Source organism: Lutjanus erythropterus, chromosome 11, assembly GCF_056507025.1.
Source record: "Lutjanus erythropterus isolate fLutEry1 chromosome 11, fLutEry1.hap2, whole genome shotgun sequence".
NCBI lineage: Eukaryota > Metazoa > Chordata > Actinopteri > Lutjaniformes > Lutjanidae > Lutjanus > Lutjanus erythropterus.
In genome coordinates, this window is record NC_139327.1 from 38,203,991 (window position 1) to 38,231,388 (window position 27,398).

Below are 27,398 nucleotides of genomic sequence, written 5' to 3' on the forward strand. Positions count from 1 at the left end.
CAAATCACTACCTGTTGTATAATATATAATATTTAGTGATGCGTTAGTGTTCATCACTTTAATGCTGCAGCTTAGTACTGTGCTGTTAAATCTATATTAACACATTATCATTTATTAGTTTATTTTTTTGGATTAATATAAAGTAATCGAGGCTATCAAATGAGTGTGGTGGAATAAAATACTTACATCCAAATATTGTGGAGTAGAAGAATAAAGCAATATAAAATGGAAACACGTAAAAGTACTTAGTTACATTTGATTATACTGTATACTTTCAAACCACTAGACTATATTTATATCATACAGTTACTTTGTATGTTAATATTTTACAGACAAAAATAAACTTAATTTTAATATAATAAGTAAAATATAATATTGAAAAAGTGCACTTTGCTGATAGTACTATACTTATTACAAGAGTATTTTTACACCGTGGTTTTGCTACTTTCACTGAATCTGAATAATTCTTATTTCAGATGTGTGGTATGTCTGTATGAGAATAAAAAAAGTTTTATTTTTGTTATAAAAATATGTGAGAGATCAGCTCATTAGGGAAAAGTCTAACCTTTTCAGAAAGTTTTTTTTTTCTCTTTGTGGAGTTTTAATGGTCTGAGTCAGAAACACACAGCTTGTAGAGCCAATTAGGGAAAGAGAAATAGAGCCTATAAAACTGCGAGTTGACTGTAGATGGAGCACTTCATCCTCCTGGAGAGACTCCGAACACAAACCACCTTCATCCCAGTGATCTGACATCTCAGCGCGGTTCAACACTGTTTTATCTACCAGATGATTATTATTCTGTCTGAAAGATAAACTGATGCAGCTCCTGAGTTTCACATAAATGAATATTTACGTTAAATTCCAGCTGTTGAGTCTTTGGCGTCCCGCACTCACCGGCACACCGGTGCGGCTGGGCGGGGTGCTGTGATGCCTTCAAGTCCTGTTGAAAATTTCAGTGATTAGCTCCTTCAGCGCGCATAAACTCAAAAAGTTGCAGACTATCCGTTATAACGTGATAACCAAGGTTGGGTAACATAATTGAAGTACAATACGGATCTATATTCAGCCCAGACTAGATTAGATTAGATTATTAGACTTGACTTTATAACTTTTATGATATGTTTTCACTTTATAATATGAAACGTGACAGAAAGATAAATAGTATAGTATAGTAAGTGTTTAATAACGTGACAATATCTTGTTGGAGGCTAATAATAAACTTTTCACGTTGTTCATTTCACGTTGTCTCTTGTTTAGTAACTTTACAGGCAATTATTCCATAATAAATTATCTGATTTGTGGTAATTTGTGGTTTGGTAAAATACAAAGCCTCCAATCTTCAGAATCTTTATTTCCTGCAAAAGTGACTTGTAAGACTGGAAACTCTTTCAAATTCTCCCTGTTTAGAAAAATGAATATTCTAGTATGTGACATAAATATTCATCAGATATGTGTGTTTATAGATAGAGATTTTGTTTTGCATTTGTCTTTACATCATCGCTGAGGTTTGTTGAACATCATTTTGAAGGAAATCCATCATATTTAAATCACGGTGTCTAATTATTTTTTGATATGTACATACTGTATTTTTGTTCTTCCCTTTTTCACATATTGTTACTTATGTATTTGTTTTTATTGGATCGTTGATCGTTTTTCTGCTCAGTGTCTTTTTTGTTGTACTTTCCTGAAATCATGTTAGCTTAGTTATTGTTGTTGTTGTTGTTGTTGTTGTTTGTCTGAGGTCCATTGTAGAAGCCCGCAGCTTCCTGACGTCTCCTGACAATTTTTTCGTCTGGATGGAATCTATTTATTTGTTTATTTAGTTAGTTATTTTAATTTAAGATAGTTCCACATTTCTGGGACTGCTTAAAAACGTACAGAGGAAAGTTTAATTTGAAAGTGCTGAAAGTCGCATTTCCAGACGAGAAGCGGAATTTACAACCAGGACTTGAACGCAGCACTTTTTTTTCCTCCCTCTTGCGCGTCTCGAAACAAAAACAAGCGGAGACAGCTCGGTCACATGTAGAGCTGAGCGAGCAGCAGGACAACAAGGAGGAGAAGAAAAGGAAGCGGCAGTCAGTCTGATCGGTGTCGGTGTCCAGGCAGCAGTTACCCTCCTCCTCCTCCTCCTCATCCTCCTCTTCTTCCTCCAGGTTCTCCGGCCGGTGCGCTCCACACCGCCTATGGTTCTCCTCCGGCACATCTCTATCGCCCTGACCGCCGCCGTGGCTGCCCTGGGCTCCGCGCTCTTCATCGCCTTGAACTTCTTCTACAAGAGGCGAATATGGTCTCCACAGGCGGAGTACTGCACCATCAAAGAGGTGAGACTCAAGATTAATTATTATTTTATATCAAGAAATACATAAAGACACGTTATTTTATTTCTTTCTCAACTATCTAACTTGACTGGAAGAGACTGAAATCACACATTACATATTTTACTGACATTAAATCTGACTGACTGAAGAAATCACTGCAGAATAATGATGAATATAGTTGAGATGATGATGATGAAGATGTGATAATGCTTTCTTGATGTATGAGAGTGGTAGAGATGAAGATGAAGATGACGGTCATTCTTTTTATGGTATTAATTTTAAAAAATAATAAGGCGTGAATGGTGAGAATGATGGTGAAGAGGAGGATGCTGCTTAATGAATGACTGACACTTTAATGGTGATGATGAAGGTGATGTTGATGATGAAGATTATTATGTGGAGACGATGCTGATGATGCTGCTGATGATGATGATGGTAACACTGATCAAAAAGATGTGAACAGCATCATCAGTGAAAATGGAGATGATAATCAATAGTTGTAGTGGAGACGAAGATGAAGATGAGGGCTTTGATTATGTGGAGATGATGAAGATGATGATGGTGTTAATATTTGAGAGCAGTAAGATGTGACAGGTGAGAATGATGAAGATGAAGATGAGGAGAATGCAACTTAATGAATAATTGACGTGTTAATGGTGATGATGAAGATGGTGGGTTTTATTATGTAGTAATGATGATGATGATGATGATGATGATGGCGTTAATATTTAAGAGGATGCTTCTAAATGAATAACAGACACGCTAATGGTAGTGATGAAGGTGATGAATTTTATCATGTGGAGATGATGATGATGATGATGATGATGATGAGACGAGGAAGAGGAGGAAGAGGATGGTGGTAACACTGATCAAAAAGATGTAAGTAGTGAGAATAATGATGAAGAAGACAATGATGATAATAATGAATGATTGACTGTAGGAGCTCATGATGAAGATTGCTTAGATGTCAGTGATGATGAAGATGATGACTTTGATCAAATGGAGATGATGATGATGTTAATATTTAAAAACAATAAGATGTGAATGGTGAGAATGATGAAGAGGAGGATGCTGCTGCTATATGAATAATTGACATGTTAATGGTGATGATGAAGATGATGGATATTAGTATGTGGAGATGATGATGATGATGATGATGATGATGATGATGATGATGAATGATTGCGATGATGAAGATGGTATTGATGTCAGTAGTAAAGATGATGAAGATTTTCATGACATTTAAAAACAAGATGTGAATGGTGAGGATGATGATGATGATGATGAAGACGAGGAAAAGGATGATGCTGCTTGATGACTAATTGACATGTTAATGGTGTTGATGAAGATGATGGGTTCTATTTTGTGGAGATGATGATGATGATGAAGATGATGATAATGACTGTAGTCCAGGTGATGATGATGGTTTTGATGTCAGTGGTGAAGATGAAGATTGTCATGGTGTTGACATTTAAAACAAGAGGATGTGAACCGTGACGATGATGCTGATGAAGAGGAGGAGGAGGAGGAGGAGGAAGCTGCTTGACGTGTCGATGGCAATGATGAAGGTCATGGCTTTGATTGTGTGGAAATGAGGATGACGATGATACCTGACAGAAAGGAAGATTTAAAACCACAGTAGAGATGATACTGATGATGACTGATCATTGGTGATCGATCATTTTCTCCACTAATTGATTAGTTGTTTAGTCCATAAAATATCAGAAAATATTGATCAGTGTTTCCCAAAGTCCAACACGACGTCCTCACACGTCTTATTTTACCCACAACTTAAAGATATTCAGTTTACTGTCATAAAGGAAAAAAAAAATCACATTTAAGATGTTCTCAGCCAATATCAAAATAATTGGCAATTCATTTAATAATTGATAAATAATCATGTAGTCAATTAATCGCCCTCTAATATTTTTTACTAAATACCTCAATACTGATATTGCGATAATATTGAAGGGATGACGATTGGTGCTTTTACAAAATATTAACCCAATGAGATTTTTTGATAAATAATCATAAGTCAAGTTGATATAGTGACTAAGTCAGTAAAGACAAACAGTAGAACAGCTAGAACATTCTGTTAAGTTAAAAAAAGAGATAAATTTTACTGTCAGGTCCTGACCCGACGGTTGGGTCGACGGGTTCGGGTCGGGTCTTATTTCTCACGTATTTTATGGGCTTGGGTTCGGGCTGTGCTGATATAAATATATATATATATATATATATATATATATATATATATACTGTATATATATATATGTATATATATATATATATATATAGAGAGAGAGAGATTAAACTGAATATCTGTGGGTTGTGAGTAAAACATGACATTTGAGGACGTCATTTTGGGCTCTGGGAAACAATGATCAACATTTTTCACTGTTTTATGACATTTTAAAGCAAACAACTATTAATGGATTAATCAAGAGAATAATCATCAGATGATGATGATGGTACTGATGGCACGAATGATGAAGAGGACGGATTTGATTATGGGGACTGTTACACGATAAAGACGAAGATATTAATAGTGAGGATGACAATGACAAAGGAGATGGTGTGGCGGTGGCCTAAATGAAGATGCTTCTATTACTGACGACGATGAAGATGTGAGCAGTTGGATGATGTTGGACCAGGAGAAAATGAAGATGATGATGTGAAAGATGTGGACAAGAAGAATTATGTGGATGTGATACAACAGATGTGTGTTTTAGTTTCACGCCATGTGTTTGAGGGAGACGGGCAGAAACAGACAGAACCGAAGCAGCCGGCTGACTGAGGACTCTTGATGAATGATTCTTCAATGGAGGACTACAGCTGCAGCCCGAATCTCTTAATAAAATCTATTTGCATGTCTCTAATCTTGTTTCCTCGATTCAATCAGCGGCAGCTTGTAATAGGCTTAGGCTGCGTTATCTGGCTCAGCCCGTCTTTAGAGAATAATGTTGTCAGTGCCTGCCAGCGGCTCGCTGCAGAGGGGACACATAAATGTTTCCATCCCCGGAGCCAAAGTCTACCAAGATTGTATTGTCATCACGTCTCTGGCTTTCAGAAAACAGGGGAGTTGACTAACAGCGTGTCTCTCACCCCGGGGAGTTTCGGCAGGTGGGAGGGCTGCACATACTCATTTACACAGTGACAAACACACTGAAACAGCAGAAAAAGACGCAGCTGCTGGTTAAACTGTACAAGCAGCCACAGGCAAACTGTATGGATGTATCTACAATGTCTGGATCCATTTAGATTGTTTTGTGTCGCTTTGTTATTTCTGCAGGCACAAACAGCAGAGGTGTCAAACTGGTTTTAGTTCATGGACCACACACAGCACAAGTTTATCCCATGTGGGCCAGACCAGTAAAATCATTAACCTATAAATAACAACACCTCCGAGTTAAAGCATTCACTCAGTTTACGAAACAGACGGCGAACAGTCTGAGATGTCTTCAGAAAAATAAGTGCCATATCAACAATATAAATCAGGAATAGCAGTGGATACTCTGCAAAGTCATCCAGTGGGTCAGATTGGAACCACTGCTGGGCCGGTTCTGACCCCTGATACAGAGACTTAAAGAGCAGCTTCAGTAGACTTTGAACTTATCTTCAGATTTGCATAATTGCAAACCACATTTTGGGTTTTTCTTTTTTTTTTTTTTTTTTTTTTTAGCAATCAGTGTCTTTGGATAACCGTTTCATATAGCAGGAAACAAAGCCCCCCTCCACTAACATCATTAAAGATTAATACACCTTTTTATGAAATAAAACATTAATATTCAGGGAAAGAGAGCAGAGGTGATACTTAACTCAGCCAAAGGCACATATATTATAGACTGGCTGTTGTTTTGGCAGTGATCTATTTAAGAACCAGTGTGCAGGATTTAGTGACATTTAGTGTTGAGTAGAGCTCGATTGATATATCAGCCTGCTACTGAGCAATAAGATAAGACAGAGCTTTATTAATCCTGAAGGAAATTCTTAAAACTAATTGAACAAAGCAGGCTCGATCTGGGGCTTCAGGAACTGACCTCGGGCCACGATGGTGAGGGCGCTGAATCTTAACGACTAGAGCAGGATATAGTTATCACAGCTATATTCGTCTGTATCAGTATCAGCATATATGTTGTCCGACATGCACCTATATGAGATTAAAAAGTCAAAATTCTCTGATTTCAGCTTCTTAAATGTGAATAGTTTTTTGGTTTCTTTTACTCCTCTCTAACAGTAAAATGAATATCTTTGGGTTTTGGACAAAACAAGACATTTGAGGACGTCATCTTGGGCTTCAGGAAACACATTTTATAGACCATACAACTAATCGATTAATTGAGCAAGTAATCAACAGATTAAATTACCATAAAAATAATCATTAGTTGCAGCTCTAATATATTCTATATTCTGTATAAAGAATATCAGTTAATTTATCAATATTGGATTTTATTTACTCACTAATATCAGCACTGGCCTCAAAAATCCAGTATCGTTCGGGCCCTAGTGGTGAGCTTTCAGCTTGCGAACACCTCGCCTCACCCTCCCATCCAAGCATGAAGGAGAACCCACAGTGGCTGTGAAACTCAGTGTTTGGTTTGTCAGTTCTGGGCTACTATAGAAACATGGCAGTGCAACATGTCAGCCTCCACGGAAGACGACCCACACACTCTGTAAATATAAAAGGCTAATTTTAAGGTAACAACAATCCAAATTTATTCAGGGTGATGTAGTAATTCATTAGCTGGAGTAGAAACAAAGTAGAAAAAAAATGCCAACATTTAATCACAGAGGAGCTCCTGGACTGATGGTAAGTGACAGCATCAGAGGATCATAGTATCCATCACTGCCCTCCTCTGTAAATACAGCTCTGCTTTTGCTATTCAGTGCTGCAGGCAAGCTGGCTTTAGTGCTTCCTTGGTAGAAGGCCACTGTATTTCAGACTGTCTGCTGCTCTGTTGGAGTGTTCTTGAGCAAGACGTTAAATCCCTGTCAGATCCAGCTGATGTGCAGTTTAGCCGGCCTTTTTACCTCTCCGTGGAGCAGAAAAACAATAGAAATCAATACTGTATCACTGCCTTTTTATGAGAAATGTCCAAACAGGCAGGACTGAGTTTGAAAAGAAGAAGTATTTGAACTGACAAAGGGAGCAGGAGATAAATGGAACTTGCCCTTCCTTGATTCGGAAAATGTCAGATCAATTTAAGAACCAAACAAATGTCCACAATTTATGAAAAAGAAAAAAAGCAATGTTTTGTTAGGTCAGAAGCTTTAGAAAAACATCTACTGGATAATCTTGGAGATCCAATCAGATGACTAAAGAGAGCAAGTATGCAAGAATTGATCGCTTTGCACAAAGTCTGTGCTGATCATGCGGCAAAAGGAAGAAAAGCGGTAGAAGCTCTGCAGCCTCAGCAGCTTCAGAGCTGCTTGACGCTGTCAGGGTTTGAGGTTTGTCTCCCAGTGGGCAGCATAAGTCAGAATACAGGAGGCAGACCTGTCAAAGCAACCCTGTTTATCTGATGCTACGTTTGCCTGGCAACACCAGTCAGTGATTGCAGCCAGAGGCAAAATTTAATTAATCACCAAAACATCTTAAATTCTTCATCCAACCTCACAAGTCCGGTTGTGGTGCAGTTGTATGTGTTAAAGAATCTAATTAAAGCTGATTTTGAGGGTACACTTTTGAAAATGATCTAAAAATCTCTTAAGGCCTCAATCATCATCACCGCTGAGTGTGATATTTTTCATAAGAAAGCTAAAACTGATGCATCTCAGCTCTAAAAGGGCTGATATGAATTGCTAATTGACCTCCACAGAACGGCAGTCGCACATCAGCACACGGCATGAATAAAGACTAACCTTGTGTGACTTTTAAAAAGAGATGACTGACGTGCGCGGGATCTCTGAGGGACTGCGGTGTCTCAGGTGAAAAGCGAGCGTAGAGGTTTAAATCCGGCCGCTAACCTTTACCGAGTGTCTCTCCACAGATACGGGCGGCTCAGTGGAAGACGAGTGCTCTCCGTCTCTGTGTGCACTCTTGAATCTGACCCAAATAAGCCGTAATAAAGAGCAGGGTTACCATGATGCCGCTCCGTCTTTTATTAAAGTATAATATCGGGGTTTTACCTCTGGAGGATTGCAGAAGCTGATTCATTTTCCTGAACATTATTAAGTGTCTTTTGCACGCTGAAGGCCAAAGTCCCAACTGTCCAAAGCATTCAGTTTGATGATGATAATGAAAATGGTGGATTGCCAGAAAACTGTGGATTGCTCCCTCTGGGTTGGGAATGAGTTTCTGCCCAGCAAAGGAGTTCAAGTGTCTTCGGCTCTTGTTTACGAGTAGGGCTGCAACTACTGATTATTTTCATTATTATGCCGCGGTCACACATGCAAAGTGCTGCTCACCTCAGCAGACGATGGCCACTCCACTGCATTTGTGTGACTGTGCCGATCAATTAATCGTCAAATCTTTAAAATGTTTGGGAAAAAAAATGTTCATCACAATCACCCAGAACACAAAGTGACATCTTCAAGTTGCTTGTTTTGTCCAACAAACAGTCCAAAACCCAAAAACTCTTCACTTACTGTCATAAATGAGAAACAAAAGCATTAAATCCACACATTCAAGAAGATGGAAGATTTTCAAATTGTGGTGCGAGTACTCAAGAGAGAGAAATACAACCATACACCTTCTCGATTCAAGTTTCTCTCTTTTACCAAGCTAAGACAAGCTTAATAGGCTTGTTAACTCCTTGTAAAACTAAACAGGAAAACAAAAACTCACCAAAAATCATTTTAAAAATGAAGCGGATTACAGTAAACTGAGCACAACTACTGGCGGCAACTTAAGAAGCACCAGTGACGTGTCCACAACAACTGCTGGCACCACACAGTGCAGAACATTAAGGGGATACTGGACTTAATTTTTTCTGACGTGGTACACAGTGCAAAAAGTTTGAGAAACACTGAACTAATCTCTAGTTTCTTTGTGGACCTCTGCATATGTCCAATTTGTCCCAATTGTGTGGATTCTGCGAGGCCACCACGCTAAAACAAGCTGTAGACTAACATCTGCACATGAGTAGAACTCGTCCTCCAAGCGGACTCCAGAAAATAGTACAAACAAAAGCGCTATGTATTCGTGCTGTCTGCAGCTGTCTGGGTATGCGTCCATTTGGGAGCGTATGCAAGCCTTTTGAAGTAGAGTGAGGAGCTCAGACATCCGGTGGGAGCTCAGAGTAGAGCTGCTGCTCATTCACATGAAAATGAGCCAGTTGAGGTAGCTTGGGCGCTTCCCATTGGAGGTTTTCCCGGTACATCCAACCGGTAGAAGACCCAGAGGTAGACCCAGACCTCACCAGAGGGATTATCTGTCCAATTTTGCCAGGAAACACCCCAGAATCCCCCAGGAGGAGCTGAAAAACACGAGACGAGAGGGACGTCTGGCCAACTTTGCTTTGCCTGCTGCCACCGTGACCCGATCCTGGATAAGTGGAAGAAAATGGCAGGATAAACGTCATTATGATCCATTCATGAAGCTTATAGATAATTGGTGCTTGGTAATCTGTGAAAAGTGCGAGCATTTGGTTTTATACAATCAGGGCTGCAAATAATGATCATTATCTATAAAACGTTGAACAGCACAACTTGCCGTCACGATGTTCCAGAGGCCACAGTTAGGTTAAAAAAATATCCTGAGTAAAGATGCTATGAGGTTAGCATGCTAACATGCTCACAGTGACAATGGTGGCATGCTAATGTTTAGTAGCTGTAATGTTTATCATATTCATCATTATTAGTTTAGTGTGCTAACATTTGTTAATTAGTAATTAAGTGCAGCTGAGGCTGATGGGAATGATGATGATTCCAGCATCTGGTGGAAACCCTGAAACCAGAAAAGCAGAGGCTGTTACAGCTGAAGATTAATTCCCATACTAACTCATATAATCACTTATTCAGCAAACACGCATGGCTGTAATTTTCCATTCTTTTGGCCGTGAAGTGGATCTGAAAATGTTCTGTCGTGTAGATCTACGTTGTTTCAGGTTATGTCAAATGTATTAGAGGTTCTGAGGACCCACATTATGGAGGCCAAAGACCTGAAAACTGTCTGTGGACGGTCTGCATCGTATGAGCCTGTACACTCTTAGAAACACAAGCACTAACTAGAACCAAGATTGTCACACACTCTCGGTGGGTTCTACGGAGAACCTGATCATATTCCAAGAATTTTATTTTTATTTTAGTGTTTTATTTCACCTTTATTTAACCAGGTAAGTCACTAAGAACAAATTCTTACCTGTGCCTGAAGAACTCTTTCTTCCAAAAAAGGTTCTATGGATAAAAAGGGGTCTAAATGCGACTCTTACTCTTACAAAGAACCCTTGATGATCTCTGTCTTTATAAAGCCAATACACACTTAGAAATCCAAGTGCAAACTAGAACCATAAAGGGTTCTTCATCTTGTCCCCAGAGAAGGACCCTTTTTGGGTGCTGGTAGGACATTTAATAAAGGTTCCACTTGAAACCGCCTAACAAGAACCCATCATAAAGGGTTATACCTAGAATCATCTGTGAAAGGTTCCACCCAGAACCCCCTATGGGAGGTTCTATAGAGAGCTCTTTATGGTATAAAGGTTCTGTCCAGAACTGTGCCACCTTCTAAAGGTGCTAATGAGAAGCTGTCTGAGAAGCTATTTCAACAGTTTTATCAAAAACACACTCAGTGGGTTCTACTGAAAAAAACTTTTATATTCCAAGGGTTAGGGCTATTTTTGTTTTAGTTTTTTACATTAACTTTACTGAATTTTTTCCTGTATTTGAGGAACTCTTTCTTCCAAAAAAGGGTTCTTTGGATGAAAAAAGGTTCTTAACACAGTCCTTAGTCTTACAAAGAACACTTGATGGACCCTTTGTTTAAAAAACGATTCCTCAGATGTAAATGGTTCCTCAGCCCTTCAGGAAGAACCCTTTTGGGGTGTGTTCAGTGTTCAGATTCAGCTGTGTTCTGATGTGAACACCTTGTGTCAAATTATTTACACTATTAATATTCTTCCATAGCCTCCCTTCAAACAGCTTCATTCAACAGTGTTGAATAAATCAAGTGTGTTTAATTTTTGCCTCCAGTCTACATTTCTGAACATTTCTGGACTGTGATCGTCTTTGTTCTCTGTGCACAGGAGGAAGAGGAGCGTGGGAAACGTCAGGTCCTGGTCCTCGGTCTGGATGGGGCCGGGAAGAGCAGCATGCTGCAGGGTTTGACCCCCGGGGAGTCAGCGGCTAAGAGAGGCCGCTGCCGGCCCACCCGCGGCTTCAACTTCATGAGCCTCAATGCGCCCGCCTGTCAGCTCGACTTCCTGGAGAGTAAGACTCCTTTTATTCCTCAAAATTAAGTGAAGAGGGCCGAGTGTGTGTGGAGTCTGGAAGGCTTTCATGCTTCGCAAAATAGCATTAAGTGGAGAATTGGAAAGAGCTTTGATCCCCCTGTTCAGTACAGTTGGCCATTTGTTCGCTTTTCACCAAAGATCTCCACAAAGACGCCTGGAAAAGTTTGGAAAACCTCATTCTTATTCAAGATAAGGCTGAAAAAATGAGGAGCAGGTTGTTGTGAATGTTTGATTGTGATTTGATCGTGTTTGAGTGATTTGCTTAAATAGTGTGAACACTGTTTATACTGTACCATTGGTTATATCCAGGATACAAACGGTGCCATTGAACTTTGAATGAGTGTGTTTCAGTTCATATTGACGTTACATGTACAGTATTTCATTTTATTTTAATGGTAAACTGAATGGATCAGTCTGCAATCAGTGAACGTGCACTCACATCGTCAGCTGATAAAAACAGAAGCGTGATTGCAGCAGAGAGCGTGAGACTTTGAGGTGAACTTTGGTTTATCATGTAACGTGAAGTGTGTGAACTACACTGCAGACTGGAGTTTCCGTTACAATGAGAAAAGAACAGATAGATCCACATCATATTCGCTCGTTTCCTCTGACTTGTCTCTTCATCTCCCTGCAGTTCTTGTGCATTATCACCATTTGATTCCACCAAGCACGACACGACTACGCCACAGTTCTGGTCTGTCTTCTGCAAACCCCACCAGCAGCGTTTCAGAGGCATTTCTGCAGTTAAATGTTTTTCCTGCCTGATTATGTTTACTTGCTCAGCTTTTGTTGATTAGATCCTCTTTCCTTGCTCTTTGTGCTTTTACCGTGGATAAACAGGCTACGTGGTTAAATAGTTTCTTTTCCGTCTGTCTCAATGATCACGAATCTGCACAGGGTCCTTTATTTTGAAAATTAACCGGATTCTCCCTGCCTTTTCTGTGTCTGACTTCCTGCCCGTTTGATCTGCCCTGTGCTAACTGACGCAGCATCTATTTCATCTATCTAAATAGACTCTGCGCGTATTTGAAGTGGAGCGGACGCACGAGGCGCTGATGGTGGAATCACAAGCATTGTGTAGAATGGCTGCGATCAGCTCCGGCTGACGTGGCGCTGCTGTTACACGATGCAGCCACACCTGGTGCCATTATATGTTCAATTTGAACTGAAAAGTCAGAATTTCAGCTTGCCAGTTGAGAATTTCAACAGTATTTTGGTGTTCAAGGTTACAGTCACATGTATATTCCTCATACATTAGCTTATATTGTCACTATCAAACAGCATTTGAAACCTTCGCCTCCTCCAACACCTTCTCAGGAGTGGGGTGGGCTGGGTGAGCTGCATCCGATAATTATTAGCTGCTTTTGCAGAGCTTGTTCAAGGCAGGACAAGCAACATTATTCTGCCTCGCAAATAGGGGTGTTGCTGTTCCGCCTCCAAGCCAGCGAGGGAGGTGAATTACGATATCAATACCAGTGCCAGTACCCTTAAAGACAAAGCCTTTGCTTTCGTTTTGGTGGCATCTTTGGTGACGTCTACCACAGACTGTAGCCAGTAGCTGCTAGCTGTGGTAGTGGACCAATCCCTCACTTAAATCAATCAACATTTGTGGTGATTGGCTATGGACAAAACCATACAAATGGCCATTTCTTTTCTAGATCTGGGTGCAAAAAGGATCGAATGCAGGCATCGTTTGATGGAAGAAGTTTCGATACTGCTTGGGTTATTTTGGTCAATAACCTAAAGGTACTGAGTGCCAACACCTAGCCAGAGACACGACGCTGTTGCGTCACTGCTGTCTGTGATTGTGTTTTATTCTCTCATTCCACCTAGGCCTATTTGTCAGTTGTGTCTCTAAACAGAGTGAGAAAGACAAGCAGCCACGTTCTCCAGCGCTGACACAGCGCTGAGGGGATGGGGCTGGCTGTGCACTAAGCAGACACACACACACACACACACACACACACACACACACAGGAAGGAGAGAAATCCCTGTCCTTCCCCACAGATAATCTCACAAGCCAGTCATTTTAAATTCACTGTTGCAGAAGAAGCAAGTCCCCGTATATCCTGGAACACATAAAAATATTGAAGTTAAAAATTCATAAGGTTATCAGCTCTTAAGAGTGATTAAAAAAAGAGCAGAATCTGCTGTTTAACTCAGGCATTGTGTTGAAAATCTAAAATCAGACACTGGGACAGCATCTATAGCGGCATTGTTTGGTTCAGTGTTCAAAAACAAAGCCAGCAAAATGACGAGCCTTCGTTGCAGCAATATTGTGGAATCTCTGTGTAAAAAGGGCTATTATGACTCTCAGAAACTGAAATAATCTGATTATCACATCTGCTTTAGACAGTGACTTATCATTTTTAGTGTGCAACACCATGTCTTTGAGGAAAGATTGCCAAAAAGTGTACGCCGTTATCCCCCTTTGAGCCACGATCACGTCTCACCTCTCTCTGTGACAACAGGCTTTTCATCCCACCTTCAAATCGTAGCATTTCAGAACAGGTATCAACACTTTGCCATCAGATGATGTGGTGTTTGAAGTTCCATCATACTCTGGCCTTGAGCTGCTCTCCAGGTCCTGGCATGACCCGTATCTTTCAGTGTTGTGTCATTTTGATGGCAGTAACCTGTACTGATTGTTTTGAAAGAAGTAGTTCAGGTCACTACGAGGGCTGGCGTGGCTCATCACGGTCATCAGTTACGGAAATGCATCAATTTGCATAATTTCTGTCGCCACATTGCAACAGCTGGTAAAAGCATGATTCCTCCAGAGAACAAACTGCAGCGAGAATCTCACCCACAGTCATCTGACGTATGTCAGACAGAGACCCAACAATCTGGTGCTCTGTGAGCTTTGCAAATTGGAAATCGCTTATCACAGCAGTACAACTGCTGTGCACCAACACTTGAAGTGAAAGCATGTTTCTTCATCACCCCCATGATAAAAGTAATTTCTGCACCACTGCTGTTATGGTAACAAAATGTTACGCCATCCGTGTCACAATGTTACTTGGCCCTTTTATATTTTCTGTTTACTTAAAAGGAAAAAAGTGTAATATATTTACTGTGATAAATCATAAAAGGACCATGACATGTCGTAAGCTGAAATGCTTGCTTGTCCGACAACAATGCTGCAGCCGCGGAGCCCTTTGAAATTTGTATTCCAGGCTAGAATAAGTGTTTTTGTTTGCCTGTTTCACATTAATTAGAATTTTAACGGTTAAATCGAGCAATATGTTAATGGAGTTTGGTGGGCAGTGAGACAGACAGTCACTGAACTCAGAGTGTGTATTTTCAGAGCAGTGGGCTTTTGTTTTCGTGATAACAGGCTTAACTTTACATTGACAGACAACTGACAGTAATAAACAGCTGATCAACTTACAGTGTGGGACTCGTCCTCATTTGTTATTGTCAATTTACAATGTTGCATTCATCTTGCGCTCAAGCAAGTGTTCCTTCAGCCTGCCTGAGCTTCCCCGAGTCTGAGGAGGAGGAGGAGGAGGCGTGGGGAAACGGGTCGCTTCAACCATAGACTGCATGATAAATAGGATTTCAACCTATTTAATATACAGCATATGGCTCCACCTCACTATTTAGACTGCTGAACTCATTTTTGCAAATGCAGTTGCTGCTTTAATAACCACATATGAGTGAGTAAATGGCTTAAACTAACATTACAGACTGTTGTTATTATTTTCCTTGGCCCACACTGATGCAAAAACACATTTGTTAGTGATTATATTTACTGCATATCACTCCAGTGAGGAAATAAGTAGTAAGTAAAAATACTTACCCTGCAGATCAGAGAAAAGGTTGTGGCCAGACGGATGACCAATGAGCCGAAAGTCGCTATAAAGCTCTTTAAAGCCGATTGGCTGCAGATTCAAATATTAGACACCAAACACAAAGACATTATTATTAACAAAATATTGATTATAGCAGCTCTAACTGTTGGTACTTACATAAGCTGTGGTAAGTTTGCATCCGAGCCTGGCTGTTGTTCAGGACTTGATCCAAATTTCAGTTGTTTACCTCCAATCTCTTCCCTAAAAGCTGGCTGCATCCATCACTGCCAACACAGAGGCAATCTCTGGCACTTGCTATATTGTCCTTATTTGTTCAGTGGCTGAGGAATACTTCTGTTTTTAGTATCTGGGATTCATTGACGTTAACACGTAAACCTACAGAGAACCGTAGAAACTGACATTTCACTCCAGTGAACATGGCGGAGATCAAATTATGCCGGTCCAAAAGGGAGAGGCAGATGGTTCCAGTTAGATTGTATTTACAGACAAATAAATAAATTCTGCTAATTAGCATTCACTGAAAGCTGCTGCGCTGCACTAAAAATAAACTAAATGACTTCACTCTTCATTCACACTAGTCTGTGTGTGAGATGCTCAGCTGCAGTCAGCCTCAGGATGAGTTTCTGTGGATGTATTGGGACGAATGTGTCACGCACAGTGGCTGATTTATTCATGATCTGAACACAGACATCGGTGGGAGCCTTGAATCCTTTTCTCATCTCTGAAAGTAAGAGGAACACATGTCACCGCCCACTCAGTCAGAATACTTCAATGGCCCGGTGCAGTTAATGTCGAAGTCTTTGTCTCGGTGACATTGATGCAGAGGCATGTTGACAGCTCAGAGCACACTTGGTGCACATCAGGAGCAGTACGGTGCACAGGCACTGACGAGTTCTCTTTATGAGGTCCGCTGGGGAAATCAAGCTAAAAGCCTTTAAACTCTAAATGGAAAGACGCAGATCAGAAGTAGTTTTAGGCTTTGAGCGGCTGAGATTTGAGTTTGTGCTAAAGGGAAGTGAAAAACAGCATCAGGAAGAAGGGGGGCCTGTTTCCTCAGCTTCCCTCTTTAATAAACATCCTCGTGTTAGTACAGTATGTACTCGTCTGCTTTCATTTTGATTTGAGGAACTCCCTCATCTCAGGCTCGCAAACTGACACAGAGCACGGGCGCCTTTAAAGACAAACTACGCAGGATTCTCCAAGACATCAATACAAAAATAAACCCCCTCAATCATCACCCGCTACCCACCATCTGCAGAGACCCCACCCTCCACCCGAACCCTCTCATTTTCTCATTATTTTCCTGTGGTCTGGACACTTAACCAACCCAAAACGTCTGTATTTTGACATACTGAGAATGAGACTCAGCAATTAATCATTTTTCTGGTGCATTTACAAACAGCAAACATGGCCTCGTTGAATGCTCCACTGTTTGCTTGTTTTCCTGTAAACAAATGCCCATTGCTCCGAACTTTCGTAGCCAGGTAGCCCCTTACCTACTGTAGCCTAACTAATGTACGTCTATAAACACAAGCCACAATCTTTTCCTCAGCTTAACCAAGTAGTTTTACAGTTTGATAGTGTATTTAGGCATTTTTTAAATTGCAATATCGTGACATTCAATATATTGTTACATCCTTATACAAGGGCATAGGGCTAACAAGTAGTATCGAAACTTCTCCAGTCAAATTAAACCTGCATTCAATCAGTTTTGTATCCAGATGTAGAAAAAAAATACTATTTGTTTGCAACCAATCACAGCAAGCATTCTTCATAAAGAAGGACCTTAAACAAAAGATATTTAATAACATACCTCATCTGTATCACTTTAAGGGTACTGGTGTTGGTATTGATATCTTAGTTTGTTTGTTTTTTAACAATAAACAGCCCTAAAACTGGGTGGAAACATTTAGAGAGTTAAAAAAAACAGAAACAATCCAAAGTATTTAGGGCGGTAGTTCATATTTAGGGAGTGACATCATGTCTTTACTAATGAGGAGGATGAGAGGAAAGCTTCCTTTCAGGTAAGGCGTGTTCTTGAAAAAATGTAAAGGGGTGTAGGTTTGTTAGCGACCGTTCGAGCACAGCTACATTTAGAAATCCCCAGACAGTGAGAGATCTGATTGTCTGGTATTGCAGGACTACTTACTGCTCTGTGAGTGAAGCAATTAAAGACTGATTTGTGAGTCTACAGGGGTCAAAGTTAAATTTAGTTGGCCGCAAAACTTGTCGTAATAACAGTCCAGCGTGTTGTAAAATGGCTTGTGTAGCTGCTCAGAGCCACTATCTCTATTGAAAATATTGCAGAGATACTTTTGCCCTCAGGACTACAACTCAGATCAATATATACACACATCATTCACACCCAGATGACTCAGCGTCTGCTGTGTGTGAACATGTGGGTGTGTGTCTAATAAGCTGGCCTGCGGAGCGGCAGGACGAGCGTCCCGCTGAGCTCCTTCGGACTATAAAACACAAGCTGCCCGCCGCGCCAAGCGTCAGGTCCACCGCCTGTACCACATCAGGTAAACAGGTATTTATTGCTGCCACATCACATCAGCTGAAGGTACATCACTACCCAGTTTCCTAGCAACATTCTCCATTAAGTCCAGCACTAATGAATTCTTGCTGTGCTGTGCTGGGCTGAATTGGGAAGCGTCGACGACCTGAAGTCATGGCCCACTGCTGTGTGAGCAGTGATTCGTTTGGTCGCCGTGTGCAGTCGGTCATTATAGCTGCAGGTCAGTTCCTCTGCACAGCAGGATTGTGGGAAATTAAAGCCTTCGGTTACGATGAAACTTTCCTCACCACTGAAGCTGGTAATAAATGTGTCCTGTGACTGTGTGGGGTTCAAACTGTGTTGGAAGTGAAGTGTTGCAGAAAGCTTTGATTAGCTGGACTGGGTTACACTGGACTGTATGTTGTTATTCTCTCATGTAAAACTGAAACTTTCAGTAATCAGTAAGTCAATTGACTCAGTCAACCATTATCCCACAGAGCAGTGCAGATAATAATCTGTGTAAACAAGCCACAAGGTCCTCCAACACCCACCAGCTCTCAGGTCTGACCTCTCCATGTTTAAAGGAACAGTTCAACCCAAAATCAATATCTAGCCTGTAGAGCTATTTATCTGTCTAGATCAGTCTTTCTCAAACTTTTTTACACCGTGTACCACCTCAGAAAATATGAAGCTCTCCAACTACCACCTGACTGTTTTGTGTTGTGCTGGGGAAAGCAGGAGCTGCGCCGCGTCTTTAGTAGCCACTAGCAGTTGTGCTTTCTTCAATGCATTTTTAAACACAATTGCTCAAATTCCGCTCCTCCTGATCTGCTCCTCTCTCTCTGATCATTCCCAGTTGGAGCCACTGTTGCAGTGTTTCTGAACCGTTCATTTTCTGACTCTTTATTTTACCTCTGCCGACTATCTTGCCATCACAGTTTAGCTCGCAACTAATCACAGATGACCTGTGCACGCTACTTGCATGATCGTGACTACCTAGTAGGCTGATATTGAAATAAAAATGCAGGTAAGACTAACAATTTAGTCTGATTACTGTGAACAGAAAACAGACATCTCTACAGCCAATATCTCCAAAACTCGGCAACTCACACCAAAAAAAAATCTAGATGGATAAACAGCACTACCTGCCAGGGGAAAAATATGTATTTTTGATTTTGCTTTAAAGCATGACGAGAGAGATGCTGCACAGCAATCATGCAAGACACATTTTCATAAAGGCTGAAATGAGATATGTTTCACTTATAAGGAGGGGAGTCAAACACACCTTTAGTACTGAAACATTTCCCTCAAAAAACTAAGAATAATGCCTCAGAGTGCAAAGAGAAGAGCAAACAATAAAGAAGAGGAAATAAAAACGGGAAAAAACTTCTAAAGATGCAAGAAAAAAACAGACTAAAGTATATAAAAAATAAATCCCCACAAAGAAAAAAAATTGCACAGATATATTTTTCTCAGAACTTCACTGACATATCATGTCTGGAGGCAACAAGATGGAAAAAATGAATCAGACCAATTTCCCCAGCAGGGAAACGTGGACATAAATAATGGCTAAGTGCCGTCTTTGCCTATTTCATCCCTCAGTGAAAACTAGATTAGTGATTTTGCTCGGTCTGGTGCACATCTGAAATTAATCTGTAGCCAATTTGTTTAAAAGAGGAATCCCAACAGCTTATCTAATTCTACAAATTGATCTGTCCATTTATTTATTTAAATGTTGGATTTATTTGAAAGCCGTCTCCTTTTTACTGTAGCACAAAGGAAACTGACAGAAAACATCTGCCACACCAAAATGCCCCTGAGCAAGGCGGCGAGTCAGGGCCGTGTGGCTGCTTTTCTTTCACTGACTAGATTCTTTTTATACATCAGCAAAGAAACATCATGTCAGAATCCGGTTACCTCTGAATGCACCAGTGTTTCTCAAAGTTCACACTTACATATTTTGGGTAACTATTCATTTAATTATGCAAACTGAGAAGAGCTGTGTCACAGTTGAGAGGCTGGATCCTCCGCTGTTCAAATGCGTCATAACAGGCTAATAAGGCTTGTCATATTATCATTCAAGTTGTACATTTTGCAGCAACAGAGCAACAGCTGTAGAAATCAGATTTAAGAGCTGCTTTTTTAAAAAATTATTTTATATATTTGTATTTAAACATAAATCTTTGGGGGAAAAACAAAGTGAAGATATTCATGCAGGAACATTTCTGTGAAACTACAATCCAAACTTATGCACAGATTCATTCTTGATCAATGGAATACGTTTGTTATAAAATCAAGCACAAATTTGCAATCGCTGTGACCAGTTATTTCCACATCCATCGACACGTACATTTATTGACACACATAACCAACAGACACTACTGAAAAAAGGAACTCTCTGCCAAACCCAATGACACCTGCTGCAAGGCTCTACAACAAACGGTTCATAAATTATGGAAGGGGGCGTGGCTAAAGTGTAGGGTGTGGGGCATAAAAAAGAAGCTCTGCTAAGTACAATGATGCCTCCAACAGGAGTCTGCAATAAATGGTTCATTAGTTTGGCCATGATTTGGTAATCCACTCAGAAGTTCCACACATTTTTGCAATAGACCGCTCCCAGAACACAAACACACACCTACGTACACACACTATTTGTAAATTAAATAAGCAAACATAATAAAAGTTTTCATTAATTTGTATTGATGCATCAGGCATCAATGGACTCCCAAGTTAGAAATATACAGTATATGTGGAATAAGGGGACTGCCCAGTGTTCCAACAGTCCGTTATTCCAAAACCCCAAAAATGTCCCATTAGACCAAAATTTGTCTGACAGCCTGTTAACTCAAAAACAAATACAGATTTCTCAGAAAGTAGAAACTCTGACTGCAGATGTCAGGGTTAGTGCCAGGACAGTGGGTACTTTGAAGCAATGGGCCTTCGGAGCAATGGGCGAGCAAATTTTGGTCGAAAGGGACAATTTTTGGACGAAATTTCCGCATAAAATTGAAAATGTGTGTATGATGGGACACACATTTTTCACAAGTACTGAGGCTTATTTTTCTCCATACAAATGTTCTGACTGAAAGCTAAACCTTGGCGGGAAGAGCCAAGTAGAAGAGCCTGAAAGTACGACTGTGTGTGTGTTTTCTCTGCTGCAGTCGGTGGGGGGGAGGACCTTCGGCGGTACTGGTCGGACTACCTGAGAAGGACTCACGTTCTGGTGTATGTGGTGGACTCGTCCGACAGGAGCCGCTTCCCTTTGGCCAAGGCTGAACTGCACCGCCTGCTGAGGGTGGAGCCCCAGCTGCCCGTGGTCGTCCTTGGAAACAAGCAGGTAAACATGACGTCCTGTCTGTCTCTTCTTAAAGGACCATACCAGTGTTTTCTGCATGGATCAGCTCATCAAGCCCAAAATAGAACCCCTGATTAACCATTTTGCTGTTATTGTCATGCTTGTGATTATAATATCTCATAATCAATTTAATTATTTCATTATCTTGAGAAAATGAGCTTTATTAGGAAGGTTGTTTACTCTTGTCAGATCATGAGTACCAGGTTGATTTTAAAGACTGCTCCATGATAAAACAGTCAGCAGACTTGTTTGCCAATTTACATTTATATTGAAGAGATATTTAAGGGACAGTGGTAAATGCATAATAATGTTTTTCTATTTGTTTTTGTCTTTTTTCAAACCTGAATTTAAAAAAAGTTTTGCCAACTAAAATGTGCGTCCTAGCCTACGCCTGTGGGTTGGCGCCTTTTCCTCTAAATTTTGCTGTTGGCTAGTCTTGGATTGTTCCTCGACTTGGCATTGATGCCAAATCCGAAAACAGAAAAGTCTCCAGACAGATTCTTTTGGGGGGTTTTTGGGCCCAAATTGACTCTTTTGAGGGTAAAGACTGCAAACCTCTGCCCCAAATCTTACACACTGGACCTTTAATAGAAACCAATGGCTGCCTGGAACAGTAAAAATAAATATCCAAAAATCTAAAATGGTGCATCACGTATCAAGAAAAAAAAAAAAGATCTGTACAGTAGATTCTCATTAAGGACATAAAACTTTCCAAAAATACCGTTATGGTCCTGTGAATGTGTTAGAAGCAAAATATTGGTGAAAATAAACCTTATTAGACACTTATTCTTCAAATTTATTATTCACCTTAAAGCCGTCACACTCTGGTGGACTGATTGTGGTAAAAAGCCTCCAGTCAAAATTATACTGAAGCTAAGTACTTAAAAAATAATATCACCTAGGGTTAAAAAGTGCCCAAAAAAGAGCTGATGTGTTGGAGCGAGCGGAGCAGGTACACGCCGTTTCCTCTTCATTTATCCAGCACTGATGATCCATCACGCTCCTGAAATAAACATTTCTACATTTCCTCCTCAGCTCATATTTCTTCACCCTGCACGGCACTTGTGGAATTATACATGACCCTTCGAGGGGAGCAGGAATATTTGTCACATCTAATGTCAGAGCGCTGCAGCTTTTATCCTCTCAGCGCTATGCGCCACTCGCAATATTACCAAGAGAGCAGTCTGAGATCAAACTCGGTGCTCTCATTGTTAAGTCATTTCAGATAAGCTTAATTCCAAAACGGTCTTTACAGATCAGGTGCAGTCCAGTTAGCTGCAGCATATAATGGTCAAAACATCCCGAACAGGAGGCATTTTCAACGCCTCTTTCCCTTCTTTCATCTTCAAAATGAATAAGGAAACTTGTAAGATCAAACAGAATACCTACTAAATGAGAGAGAGAGGCTTGTGCCCTTTTTAAACCTTTTGACTAATGATGTGAAAGTATCAAGACTCTCTTTCAGTTTACACAGGTAAGCTTTGATGTTGCACATCAAAATGTTCAACAGAAGTGCAATATTTCCCACTAAGCATATCTTTGCTGATTTGCAATTCAGAAGACGTGCAGGCGTCTCGGTTCAAAGTGGGCTGAATTTTCGTTCAATGCACGTCTGTGTTACATAACCATTGTTTTGACAGCGATTAAATGAATGTTTTAACATGTTGTTCAATGTGCTTCCCATTAAAATACAGTAATTTAATAATGTTGAAAAACTTCTATAAACCAGACATTTCTAAAAAATTCACTTCTCAACCAAATTTAGTTTGGTTTTGTGCAGTTTTTTGTGCAGGGCTCCTGCAGCTCCTTAACGTCTTAAAAAACCTTTAAATAAAATAAATTTGCAGGTGGTGCATTCAAGGCCACAGTAGCCTACTATAAAACGTCCAATGGCATGTATTTATTTGATTAACTCAACTTAGCATTAGACAATGAGAGAATCCACCAAGTTTTAAGTTATGCTAGCTAGCTACAGATGTTAACATCTGGCTGCATGTCATCTTTAAGTTATTGTTAGCCGTGGCTGAAGCAAGTTGCCAAAACACCGTAATGTTAGACACTATGGTGGTGAAAGTCTTTGAATCCTACATGAAAGCTGAAAATCACCAGCAGTGGAAACTTGTCAGGCCGTCCTAATGCCTGCACACTTCACACACCTGAAACTTCCTCTGACTCGACTGTAACCTCTCAGTAGTTGGCTTTGAGCAATTTTGTGTTTATCACCACTGTCGCCTTGGTTGGGTTGGGTACCATTCACATTGAATCAGTATGGTACATGGAATTCAGTAACAGTACACAACAGTACCCTTTTTTTTTTTAGCACTTTACTCTCTGCAAAAACAAAAATGTAATTTCTGTTCTACACAACCTCAAACTTCTCTATTACACCATTTTCGTTCAACATTTTTTAGGTCTCAGATTTCTTATATCATGGCCGGTTGCTTGTGGAGACACTAACTAACTAACTAAGCTAATGTCGCTGCATGAAAGATGTAACAGCAATTTGTAGCTACAGATGGAAGCTGTATATTGAGTATTGAGAACACGCTGATCATGCAGGTAGACAGTGGAGAAAGATATTTTTCTGCAGGGATACTTTAAGCATATAATAATAAAAAAATCACTGCACTCAAGTCTGTTATGTGTCGATGGGAGCTGAATTCACACGAGCACAAATAGAAGATAATAAGGAAAGGACAGCACTCCAATTTGGACATCTGCTCCTAATGTCTGTGCATGAAAAAATAATTTAGTTGGAGGTCTTTCCTTATTGTAATTTTTGTTTCTCAGAGTTTGTGTATTAATGAACCACTTCAACACACAATCAGGTAGTTTTCAAAGCAGGGTTTGCTGGCATGTATGTGTATATACTTTTAATTCTCTTGACTTATTTCTACACTGAAATGGATGGAAGTGCATAATAGGAAAACATCTTCATCCAGTTTAAATAATACAGTGGTTTGCTTTGGAATGGATTCTAATATCAAAGTGCCTACGTACTTCCAAGCCTTTTTTTAAACACGACTGCAGCCTCAACCTTTGTCAAGCTGCGCACATGACGCAGGTGAAATAACAGAAATCATGTCTTCAGCAGGAGGAGCTCTTTTTGACAGTGATACCGGCTCTCACCCACCATTGCATTGTTCTCTGCCTCGGCACACTCGCTCCGTTTAAACAGTACAAAGGATGTTTCCAGCAGAACCTGCCTGCTGGAAACGATGTGGTGGTGCAAAGAAACGAGGCGGACATCTATAGACTGTAGCCTGGGCTGAGTGGTTTGTGTAGGAGGGTGGCGTTATATTCACTGTCTTCACATGCACACATTTTTAAATAATGCCATGTAGTTACTTCTAATGATATATTATGTACATTCATGGTGATTTTATTCATTCTTGGGAAGTCAAGTCAGCTTTTTGAGGTAGAATACATATTGACTTTTTATTAAACAGTGACTGTACAGTTTTTTTCTTTGGGATTTACATGAAAAGGTAAAAATTAAAGTTCAAGCGGTTATAGGAATACAAATATCCAACATTCACTGCTTTTAGGCTTGAAAGGCTCTCAAAGTCATAGCTTTCTGTGCACAGTGGACTCTCATCTGGAATTCACAACAGTTGCAAGTGCTAACAGCAACCCAATTTGTGTACAGCTATTTTTTTTTCTAAGATAGGTCTAAACGTAGGCCTACATTTTCTGTTTTCTGGTAGTGAAGTTTGTATGTTGCACAAAATGTAACTAGCTAATGCAAACAAACGGCTAACAACAGAGAGCTGTTGGCAAAAACTCATTTTGGTTTATTGCTGGCTCAATTAACAGTTTGCATTTGTTGCACAACATTACCTAGCTAACGTGCTGACAAGAAATGAAAGCTTCCAAAATATGGCAAATGTACAGTTTCTGTTTGTTGCTATCACTGTTAGCTTTTCACGTTTGTCCCCTAACTAAGTTTACTCATGGTTAGTCTTAAATGGCAATAGCAAACAAACTATGCTAACAACAGAGTTGACAATTAAAGAGGTGGCATTTGTAGCACAAAAGTATGTAGCTAAATCTGCTAAAGACAAATGAATGCTGCGTAACCATATTTTAGCCAAAAAATGCGCAGCTTGTTTGTTGCTAGCATTGTTAGCTTTTTGTGTTTGTCTCATAACTAAGTTCACTCAGATTAGTCTTGAATAGCAAAAGCAAACAAACTCTGCAAAGAGTCAACAAAGAGCTGCTGACAAAAACTCATTTAGCTCAGTTAACTGTTTGGATTTGTAGCACAAAGTACGTAGCTAACCGTGCTAGTGACTAATGAAAGCATGAATATATGTAACCATATTTTGGCATGCAATGCAACACAAACAACTATGCTAATGTCAAAGAGTTGTGGGGGAAAAACTCATATTTTCTCCACATTTGTTTTGTTGCTAGCTTAGTTAGCTGTTTGCATTTGCCACATGAGACTAACGCACTAGTGACAAACAGAAGAATAACATGGATGTATTTTAACCAACAGATTCTGTTTGCTTTTGTCTTTTTGAGCCTTTTTAGTCTTCACTTGGAAGAACAGCTGAGATAGACAGGAAATAGCTAGCTACAACAAACAACACAAACAACTTAATGCTGTAATAGTTTATGTGTATTGTATATTGTCCTTGAAACAAGGAGACAGTCATTTCTTGTCAAAGTGAATTTAACTGGTTTTACTGTCCTCACAGGATAAGCCCAACGCTGTGAGCGTGTCGGAGCTGCATGAAGCCTTGTCTCTGGGCTCCCTGACCGAGGACAGAAAGCTGTTCCTCTTGGCTGCCCAGCTGGGCTCTGATGGAGCCCTGAGGAACTCCTGCCGGGGCCTGGACACCTTCCAGGACCTCCTGCTCCAGCTCGTCTGATCTCAGCTCGTCCCTGCAGAGCAGAATAGTTGAAGACGGTGGGACGAAAAACAAAGGGACGGCTTAAAGCAATCTTCTTCCTCCTCCTCTTCCTCCTCCTCGTTAAAAGCTCTGGGTTATTTGAGGCAGAGGAGGAGGAGTTGATGAAGACTGCAGGAACTGAGGCAGAGACATGACTGAATCAGAGGGGACTGAGAAGAATGCAAGCCAATATGGTGCACAAAGCCATGTGGTACCTTCTCATCTTCCTCCTCGCCCCTTTTCAAACTGCGTCAGTTCACAGTTGGTTTTTAGAAAGAGCAAGCTTTCGAAGGCGTGCAGCTCATCTCGTGTCACACTGCTCTTTCTCATCTTGCTCACCGGAGAAGAGGAGGTGCAGAACGAGGAGGATGAGGACAGAAGGTGGGACAGAAGGATGAAGGTTTGTTCATGGACTTGTGACTCAGAACCACAATATTCACCTCCTGCCAGTGACTCAGACTTTGGACTAGTCTTAATGTCAACCTGTGACAGGTTTATTTAAGCATGTAGATTGTATATAAAATGAAACATGTCATGTTTGTAGATGCATATACAGATTTCGTCTGGTTTGCTGTTTTCTGAAAATCTCTCGCGTTTGACTGGAGAAGTCAGCAGAGCAGCACAGGTAATATTCAGGGTTGCCAGGTTGGAGCCCCCCGGGGACTGAAGCTGCAGCAGCTCTGTGAATTCATCGACCGGGCGTTTGGAAGATACGCGCCGACTCCTACACCGAGGCTTTTCTGAGATCCTGCAAGGGACTTTAAAGGGATCCCCTGACAGTTTGAAAGCGGCGTGTTATTGTTCTTGTCACGACTCCTGTCAGGTTGTGCGAGAAACTTTTCACACGTTTCAGTGAGTTTCCTCACAACAGCTTGAGAGCATTTCAAGTTTTTTCATTTGAAACCAATTCCCCTTTGGTTATGTTTTCAGTCCAGACAATACAATACAAATTACAGCTGACTACCATATCACACAACTATTATTCCTATTCGCACAGGACTAGTATCACCTGGATTAGAAAATAACCCCCACATCTGTCGAGAGGCACATTCGCACAGGAAAAGCAAAGCCTGTATTTTACCCGAATTTACAGACGTCTTACTACCATTTTATATGTAATGT

The 27,398-nt window shown here is 40.4% G+C and overlaps 1 protein-coding gene across 1 annotated transcript; it reads left to right on the forward strand.

The window, feature by feature from the left end:
* The first annotated feature begins 1,975 nt into the window (after nt 1-1,975).
* On the forward strand, nt 1,976-27,398 carry arl10 (ADP-ribosylation factor-like 10). Its single transcript, XM_084730437.1, has 4 exons — nt 1,976-2,321; nt 11,501-11,684; nt 21,185-21,360; nt 26,082-27,398. Exons 1-4 carry the CDS (start codon nt 2,184-2,186, stop codon nt 26,253-26,255), a joined length of 672 nt encoding a protein of 223 aa, XP_084586563.1. The 5' UTR covers nt 1,976-2,183; the 3' UTR covers nt 26,256-27,398.